The sequence below is a fragment of the Bos taurus genome, chromosome 3 (genome assembly GCF_002263795.3).
Source record: "Bos taurus isolate L1 Dominette 01449 registration number 42190680 breed Hereford chromosome 3, ARS-UCD2.0, whole genome shotgun sequence".
Classification (NCBI taxonomy): domain Eukaryota; kingdom Metazoa; phylum Chordata; class Mammalia; order Artiodactyla; family Bovidae; genus Bos; species Bos taurus.
In genome coordinates this window covers 112,922,555-112,932,321 of record NC_037330.1, presented here as the reverse complement: position 1 = coordinate 112,932,321, position 9,767 = coordinate 112,922,555, and the positions used below count along the sequence as shown (strand labels likewise).

Here is a 9,767-nt window from a genome sequence, read left to right as displayed (position 1 = left end):
GAAGTGACTTAGCAGGACTGTAGCTGGCCAGGCTCCTCTGTCCCTGGGATTCTCCAGGCAAGAATACTGGAGTGGGTTGCTGTGCCCTCCTCCAGGGGATCTTCCCAACCCAGGGATTAAACCTGCATCTCCTGCATTGGCAGGCAGATTGTTTTTTTTTTACCACTGAGCCACCAGGGAAGCCTCCTGGTCCATGGCCAACTTCAAACCCTTTCTACAGAGTCCCCTCTGTCAGGACAATGCTGGCCCATCTCCACTGCAAACTTCCATAACCACCCCTCCCTGGGCGGCTGCTCAGCAGCTCCGACAGCCTAGAAGCCCGTCTGTGGCTGAACGTCAGGAAAAAATGCCACACAGATGGGAGCTGAGAAAAGCACAATTTATTGGTCATGCAGACTGACACATGTGGGGATGTGAGATGCGTACCCGTCCTGAACTCACACTCACTTCTGGATTTGGTTTCCTACATTAATTTCATTACGTCAAAAAGCAACAGACACACAAAAACGTCACCAGTCCATTCTCCTAGTAACCAAGGAAGCAGGGCCAAAAGCCATAGAATTCAGAAAGAAAAGACTGCTTTGAGGGCTAGGAACCAAGAGGCCCGCCCTCCCCAGCAGCCAAGTGGGAAAGCTGGTTTTCTGCAGCGACTAAGGAACAGCAAAGACTTTTCCGTCACCTCGATGAGATAAGGCTCAGGGCGTGGCTCATTCCATGGCCTAGCGGTGCCTGCCCACCTGGAGGAGGGCACGGGGGACTTGGTACAAGCCTGGCATCGCCAGTCTGGGCTGAAGCTGAATCTCTTTACTGGAGAGCAGGAATTGATTTTCCTTCTACTTCTGACTGAAGAACTCGGGTGACCCAGAGAGATCCCTGTTCACACAGGCTGAGCTGGATCCCAGTGGCTTTAGCTATAGCAGTTTGCGTCACTGAAGCTAGACAAGGCGAGGTTCACTGTACCCCAAACTAACCACACACTCAGAGCTTCCTAAAGGCCAAGCTCTTCCTCACTCCAGGAGGGCACCGGCCTTAATTTTAATGCTTTGTCCAAACCACTCAGGACATACTGTTTTGAACTGGAAGGGGATGGGGCAGTCTGGGAATGTGGTTTTAGTTGACTGAAGACTCAACTTGTAATGTTCATAAAGCACTTAGCACAGTACCTGGCAGGTGCTGAGTGCTCCACACATGTAGCCATTATTATTATTAATATTATTATTACTAGTATCTCCACCCAGGAATTAGCACTCTAGTTCCTTTCTTCAAAATGCTAGCCGGAACAAGGCTCTTGGGTCCCAAGTACCAAGATCAAGCTGGGGGCCCAGGTGTGCGGGTTGTTGGGTGCCCATCCGGTGTGCTGCTTCTTCCAGCTTCAGCACTGACGATCAGGTTTCACAGCCAGTGCGCCTTGCTGACCACACAGAAGCAAGGCCCTCTCCAGAAAAACACAAAGCCCTGTGCAGGAAGCTGGGTAGGAGGAGTGAACAGGGGTCCTGGGAGAGGGTCCTAGTGGCTTCGTGTTGCTCCTCTGGGCTCCTATCTCACTGGCGGCTCACCAGGGGCTTCACTGCAGGACAAGAACAGAAGATTCAGCACTGCGTCATTGCCAGGCCACAACTAACTCAAGGTCCCCATGTCTTTTCATGCCCCAAGCTAGAGCAGGCTTCCCCTGACATAGTGTTGAAGAGGGCCAGCACACTGTTCTCAGAACTTACACATAATCTATTACATATGTATATATGTTATATGCATACACAGTAATATGTAATATATATGAAATAATATGTAATAGATAATACATACTTTACATGTAAATTGTAACATACAACAATGATATATAACCAAATTTAGTCCTCCCTATAAACCTATGAGGCAGGTTCCACTGATTGCTCATCCACTGACTGATGCACAAACTGAGGCCCAAGGCCCAGCATCAGAGACTGGGGTAGGGGAGAGAGCTGGGATTCAAGCCCAGGACAGCACCAGAATCTGCTCTTAACCATTATTTGTTTTGCTGAAAAAGAAATCTGTTTCTAGGAAGGAAGAGGACATTGAGTATGAAGTCTCTAGAGCGCTAGGAAATTTTAAAGAACTAACACTAATGATGATGATGAAATAGAAATGATCTGGGCTCTTTTATATTTATGAAGCCTTATTCTTCTGTGGTGTTGGAGAAGACTCTTTAGAGTCCCTTGGACTGCAAGGAGATCCAACCAGTCCATCCTAATGGAAATCAGTCCCGAATATTCATTGGAAGGACTGATGCTGAAGCTGAAACTCCAATACTTTGGCCACCTGATGCAAAGAACTGACTTACTAGAAAAGACCTTGATGCTGGGAAAGATTGAGGGCAGGAGGAGAAGGGGATGACAGAGGATGAGATGGTTGGATGGCATCACCAACTCAATGGACATGAATTTGAGCAAGCTCCAGGAATTGGTGATGCACAGGGAAGCCTGGCATGCTGCAGTCCAAGGGGTGGCAAAGAGTCAGACAGGACTGAGTGACTGAATTGATTCTTCTGGGCCTGACATAGAGGACTCAGTTTACCCACAGCCCCTCCTTTAACCTTTCAACTGTAGGAGCAGGGATTTTGGGGTATAGGCTGGGTTCGAATCCTGTCTTCACCTCCTTTCTCCTTTGCAGTTCCCAGGGCAGGGTTTCTCGGAACCCACTCCTGGGTAGGGTTGGTCTATCGCATACATGGCCATGGATGAGGGCCCACATGCACCAGAGCACGGTTCCTAGCCTGGTGGGTTCTAGCAGACGCATGCACACACAGGCACCCTCCGACCACGCAGGCACCGCCCACACAGGTGCACCGAGCATACTCCCGACATGGCTGGGTAGCACTCCCATGCACCCACGTGCACCTGTAGGGCACACCCACGCACGCACACCCGCCTGCCCGCTCCCAGAGCGCACCTGCATGGCGGTCCGGCTGAGCGGCGCGTCCTCCGGCCGGTGCTTGGCGTGGTGAGGCAGCTCGGCGTTGTCGCGGTAGTCGCGGCTCTTGGAGTGCTGCAGGTGCAGGACGGCCGGGCTCTTGACCGGGAGGGGCGGCCGCTGCCCCTGGGCGGGCAGGGGCTGCTGGCTGAGTTCCGATCTGGAAGGCTTGATGGGCCTCTTGACCGGCACCGGGACCGGCACGGGGACCGGGACCTGCGAGCCGGCCGGGGTCTTGGGCTTCCCTTGGCTCTTGTCCCCACCCGGCGGGCGGCCCTCGGAGGTGGAGCAGGTGAAGGAGCGGACCCGGGGCGTGGGGCTGAGGAAGGGGGCTGGCGGGGGCACCGGCTTGCCGGTCCCCTTGCTGCCCTCTGCTTCCTGGGCTTTGGAGAGAAGGATGCTGGGTGACATGATGCCCGGGTCCGGGCAGGGCGGGGGCTCCTTCCTCAGCATCTTTGGGGACTCCTGCTCTTTCCTGGGAGCCGGCTTCGGGAATGCGCTCACAGACCCGTACAGGGGGTTCTCAAACATCTCAGGCTTAGTCAGCTGCAGCTCCTCGGGAGGCGAAGGTTCCGCCACACTCTTCACCACATCGCTGGGCCTGGAGCGTGAGAAAGAAGACACACAGGGAAGAAACACAGATGGGGAATGACTGCTGAATGCCTGCGGAGTTTCCTTTGGGGGGTGATAAAGACCTTTTGAACTAGATCGAGGTGGTGGTTGCCTTAACACAGTGAAGGCACTCAATGCCACCTAGTTGTTCACTGGAAAAATGTTGCTGCTGCTGCTGCTAAGTCGCTTCAGTCGTGTCCAACTCTGTGCGACCCCATAGATGGCAGCCCACCAGGCTCCCCCGTCCCTGGGATTCTCCAGGCAAGAACACCGGAGTGGGTTGCCATTTCCTTCTCCAACGCATGAAAGTGAAAAGTGAAAGTGAAGTCGCTCAGTCGTGTCCGACTCTTAGCGACCCCATGGACTGCAGCCCGCCAGGCTCCTCTGTCCATGGGATTTTCCAGGCAAGAGTACTGGAGTGGGGTGCCATTGCCTTCTCCTGGAAAAATGTTAGGCTTCATTTTATGTTATGTGAATTCCACTGTGATTAGAGACAAGAGAAGGAACTCTTCCTCTTCCTCTTACGTTGATGGTCTCAGAGGTAACCTCCACCTTTCCTTGGACATTTTCCACCATAGAAACTGTCCACACCAGAGCATCACTAAGCAAGGGGGACGAGCGAATTCTGCTCTGAGCCACAGAGGAACAGAAGCCTGTGCTACTGGAGGGTCCCAAGTTCAGAAGCTCGGTTTAACAGAAGCATGGAAGGCCCCCAAGTGTGAGACGCTGCCCCTCGCGCAGGCGATGGACGGGAACCAGACAACATCGGTGCTCACGGGACCCACAGCTCCTATTAACACGGTGTTCTTTCCTCTGCATAAAGCCCTCTCCCCGAGGGCTCCTGGTGAGCGGGGCTTCCTTTGTGCCTCATTCAGAGTGAGAAGGAAACAGTGGTGTTCGTGCTGAAAATTAGAAGCCACCTAGAGATGCGCCAGGAAACAAGCCAGTAGCAAGAACAGAGGCCTGTCTGATTTCTGGACCGAGAAGGAGGTCCACGCTGTCCCCAGGGCAGGTGAGAGCTTCCTTTGTGTTTCCTGATTTACTTCTACTCTTGCTGGAGGTGGTTTCCTGCTGAGCGAACTTGGAGAACCAGGAATGGGGACACGTTTTGCTTTCTGGCCAGTGGCGTGATCTCCCAGGGGTGTGTTCTGGGTTCTTCAAAAATGAGGAAGCTATTGAGAACAAAATGTGGGTCCCCTTGGAAAACGCACTGAACCGGTCACGCCGTGATGCCTCATACTGATGGAGCATGTGCTGCAACGCTGCTCAGAGGTTTCTGAACAGCCTCAGCTAATGGACTCTTTAGGGAGGAGGAGTGGGCAAAGGACAGAGGCGAGATGCCATCCTCTCACTGGGGCCAGTGAGACAAGGTGGGGTTTGGGGACACGGAGAATTGGGCTGTCGCTCATTACTTTTTGGAAAGACCTGGAAGCAGTTGCCTAAGCAGAAGGCCGCTCCTCCCCTCTGGGCCATCCTCGGCACCTGCTCTGGACCCCCAAAGACCTCTGCTCTGAGTTAGCCTGGGGAGGAAGGGGCAGAAAGGGAAAGCAGCATTGGGTGAAACTTCACCTGAAGTTTCGGATGAAGAGGCCAGAAGGAGAAAAGAAAGGTGCATGGCCTGCTGCCTGAAGCTTGCTCTAGTGATGAGATAGGAAGGCTCCTGCTTGCAGAGAGTTAGGGTGTGGATGCAAGCATTTTGCTGATTGCAAAGATGGGCAGGCAAGGCAAGCTTCCCTCAAGGAGGGGGCTTCTGCTTGCTGGGGGCAGGGAGACTGGGGAAGACTGCTTTTAAAAAGTCTTATTTCCTTGATGGGAAGTCACAAGGAAGCAGCTCCCATAGTAGCCACAGCTGTGGAATCAGCCAGCCCATCCCCAGGGTACAGAGTGGGTTCTTGGGGCCAAATGACTTCACTCCTCAAATCCGGAGTCTGTTCTTTTCTAAAGGAGCAAAGCACCAAGCAAGGTCTGAGAAGAGCCTTCTTTCTCTCTTTTTTTCTGTTTAAACTTTTTATTTTGTATTGGGATATAGCTGATTAACAATGCTGTGAAAGTTTCAGGTGGACAGCAAAGGGACTTAGCTATACATACATATGTATCCATTCTCCCTGAAACTCCTTTCCCAACCAGGCTGCCACATAACATTGAGCAGAGTTCCCTGTGCCATACTGTAGGTCCTTGTTGGTTATCCATTTTGAATGTAGCAGTGTGTTCGTGTCCACCCCAAATTCTCTAACTGTCCCTTCCCTCTGGCAACCATAAGTTCATTTTCTAAGTCTGTGACTCTCAAGGAAAGCCCCCTTTCTAACAACATGACTTCGGTCCAGGGTGACCAGTTGTCCGGGTTTGCCCAGGACTTGAGATGTTTCTTGGGATGTGGGATTCCTGGTGCAAAAGAAGGGGACAGTGCTGGGCAGACTGGGACAGCTGGTCATTCTGCTTGGTTGCTGTGCAGTGTTGGGAGGACTGGGACACCCCCTTTCCCATAACCATCTCTCAGGCCGAGTTGGGGCTCAGGAGCAGCAAGAGGACTGCAGGCAGGCATGGGAGCCCCCAGCGTCTTGCCTCCAATCACCTCCTTGCTGAGAAGTACCAATTGCTGAGAAGCACCCACCCCACCCTGTATCTACAATGTCCCCTTTCTGAAGCTGTCACCTATAAAACAGGAGGGAACTGCTGGCCACCGTGTGCCCAGATGTGTGCTTGAACTTGAACTTGTGCTGTGTTTAAGTTAGCACAAAGAGACATTTGCTTTGGGAACTTAACAACATTTCACTTGAACAATCCCCCTGTTCACTGTGGTTGTTCCTAACTCTGTTTCCCGGGGTTGCCAAAGAGAGGACCTTTGCCAAAGAGGCGCCTCAGGACCCGCCATACCATGGCTTTTGTTCTCATTTTTCCCGGAGAGGAACCTCGGCTGCTTCTCCTTCTGGGTTTCTTACGGAAAGACTAGAGTCCATGATGTTATCAACAAAGTCTGAAAACTAGAGGTACAGAGACAAAGCTGAGCCTGCCCTGTCCGGTCCCATCCTCCTTCCTTCTGTCCCTTCCATCCTTCCATTCTTCTGCCCAGTTTCTTTTTTTTAAGAGAACAAAACTTAAGAGAGTTATAAACTGCCCTTCAAGCCAGAGGAAACTCCAGCCAGGCCCGGTGAGAGTGTTGGGAGTGGCAGGAGATGAGAGGAGACATGTTCTATAGCACGCTCTTCCCTGACTCTGAATTCACGACAGAAAATGCCAGGAGGAACGTGGGACCTTAAGAGAGGGGAAGACAGACCCAGAGTGGCCCCCCCGAAGACATCATAAACGGTACCGGCAGCCCCCAAAGGAAGCCTATGCTGACGATACTTTGCACATCTTCAGTCATAGTTAAGGTCTGCACTTTTAATTTCCGACACCCTGTGGTTACGGGAAACCTGGAGGGCTCTGGAGCCTGGCAAACGTGTGGGTTTGGTTGCTCAAGGCAGCGGCTGTGTGGGCTCCTCCCAGGCTCCCAGCCTCCGGGCACGTGCTGCCTGGACCAATTCTAGATGCAGGCTAGCCTTCTCTAACCACTGGGTTTTTCCCGAAGTTTCACGGCCAAACCCCCTTCTCGCTCTGTGGCCTGACTGCTCTCCTCCTCTTGGGAATTCCCAGTCCCAGCTGCTGCTTGTTTGAATTGGTCTCAACAGGACAGAAGGGACAGTTGCACCTGAGACCAGGAAACACCGTGGTTGAGAGGAGACTGAGGAACTGGGAGCTGGGGAGGGACTCCTACATGGAGATTCCCGTCTCTGTTCTGCAGGGCCCTCCCGGGAGTGGGAGGTTGACAGGCATTTACTGCTTATAGAACCGTATTTTTCAATGAAGGTTTTTACAGGACTGTGTTTTTCTTTGGCAGTATGTTTAAATTTTTTTCTCCATGTTTTAAAAAAACTTTCCAGGGACTTCCCTGGTAGTCCAGTGGCCAAGACTCCACACTCCCAGTATAGGGAGCCGAGGTTCGAGTCCAGGTCAGGGGACTAGATCCCACTAAGTTTGCATGCCACAACCAAAGATCCAGTGTGCCGCAGCTAAGACCTGGCACAGCCAAATAAATGAATATTAAAAAAAACACCAATAGGGTAGCAACTGGAGATTCCACCTGCATTTCTCAAGAAACTCCTGTGTTCTAGGCCCTGAGGGTGAGTCAGTGACCAAAGTGGGACACACAGCCCCACCCTTCTATTCGAGGCCCAGGCTTCCTGGCTGTGAAAAGCCAGGGAAGGGTGAGGTCATGGTGAGAGGACACTCACCTTGACTCCTGTGTCCTGAGGCAGGGGCCCCGGGTTGCTGTTGACGATGTAAACTTCTTGGGCGATACGGGTGGTTGGGAGGGTGGCGTCGGGGGGCTCTCTCCCCTTCCAGGCCCCAGGGTGGAGTCCTTGAGTGGTGGGTCGTAGCTCCAGGCGGTGGGCTGCTGGTCAGGGGACAGGGTCTGCTTCAAGTGCCCAAAGTTCCCCACCCCCATGTAGCTGGGGTTGATGATTTCTGTGATACTGGAGCTACTGCATGGAGGGACCCTGCGGGGGGAAGGGGGGACACAGTTACACCTCACAGCTCCTCGGGGCAGCACTGGTCTGAGGACAGTGTCTTTTGGTGTCCGTCGGGGCTCCTCAGGCTCTCCCCAACCCCGGTGACTTTCCCCCTTAGAACAGGCTGGGGCTTTTAGCTCTGGAGCCACATCTGCTAATGTCCTTGGTCCTCAGGAAATACGACACCCGTCCCGTGCGATCATCTCTGTAGCTGCTTCCTCCTGGAGTGGGCGTCTTTCTAGTAGGCTATGCCTTCCCAAGGCAGGGACTGCACTTAACGTGCCTTGGTTTCTCTAGAACCTGACACGTGGAGGTACTCAGTGTTGGCGGAACTGAACTTTGCAATGCAGAAGAATCTCCCTGGCCTTGTCGCATTCACACCAACCTCCCCTGAGCCTGGGGTTTGCGGTCAGAAGCCTCGGAGCTGGAAGCAGGACAGGCCTCTTGTGGCTGGCACTTTCTTTCCCTGTGAGTCCTTGCTTTCTCTCTCTTCCACTTCCCCACTCCCCGTCCTGGGTCTGTAAAGCCAGGCTAGTTTGCAGTGAAGTCCTGGCTCTTACCCACTCTCTAGGCCCCCAATCTACCTGTTGGCAGGTTCCCACTGCTTCATGGGGTCATGGCTGGTAAGGCTTTTCAGGGACTTGGGTCCACTGGATTCATCCCGCTCCGTCTTCACAAAGTCTGCAAGAAAGGGGCCGGGAAAGACCTTGTGAGGGGCAGCCCCCAGGGTTTGGGCCAGGATGGCTCAGAGGTGTCCACTGGCGTGCTGAAGCTGGAGAGTGAATACTGGCTGCCTGAGGGCAGATTCTGAGACCTCATGTGTGTTTGGTGGTCGATCAGTTATGCCTGCACAGCTCCAGGGCTGGGAGAGTGGGCATGTATGACCCAGAGTTGTCATTTCCTGCAACATCTCCAGCTCGGTGGTGTCAGCGAGGGACAATGCAGGCAGCTATTTTTTGGCAAATCTGAATAAAAGAAATACAACAAGGTAGTGCTGCAAGAGCACTCAGTGCCCAGAGCCAGCCTGTTCACAAGCTTAATGGGGAACTGGGACCCCATCTTCATAACCGACTCTGGTTGTGGCTGCAGGGGTACCAGGTCCCCCTCAGGTCCAGATCCTGCAAGAGAAAGCAGCTCCCAAAGGCAGAGCCAGGAGGCACACGCACAGGAGGCTGCACCCTCGATGCCCAGAGCCTTCCACGACCAGGGGCTGCCAGACTGTTCACATGCACGAGTCCTGCTGTCTCGCTGTTCATGTGAGCGGCAGGACCCCATCACGTTTACAAACTTACGGATGCTTAGCAGGGGCTGAACCTGCACTTTCACCCTGGACCAGCCACTTGGCTCAGCTTGTGACCTTCAGCCAAACACTTAACCTCTCTGTGCCTTAGTTTCCCTATCTATCAACCAAGGACAAGACCTTGCTCTTGGAGGTATTGTGACAGAGAAATGAGGTGGCATTTAATAGATAATCGTTTCATGCATCAAGTATAAAATGAAAGCCTGACTCATTTTAGACACTGTTATTTGAGCACTTTTGAGGAAGAATTAAAGCGAAGAGGAAAAGGGAAAGATCTATTGTCTGAGAAGGAAGACAGACTTGATTAACATAGTTTGAGCAGCTCTGTGCCTCTCAAATCATTTATTATTTCAAGCAGG

General features: G+C 52.8%; 1 protein-coding gene across 1 annotated transcript in view; it reads right to left on the bottom strand.

Moving 5' to 3' along the window:
• Nucleotides 1-368: 368 nt before the first annotated feature.
• Nucleotides 369-9,767, bottom strand: part of INPP5D (inositol polyphosphate-5-phosphatase D) — a 137,757-nt gene continuing 128,358 nt past the window's right edge. Inside the window, 4 exon segments of the mRNA NM_001101882.2 lie at nt 369-1,567; nt 2,926-3,547; nt 7,830-8,096; nt 8,693-8,789. Of these exon segments, the coding sequence (NP_001095352.1) occupies nt 1,565-1,567; nt 2,926-3,547; nt 7,830-8,096; nt 8,693-8,789 (989 nt within the window). The 3' untranslated portion in view covers nt 369-1,564.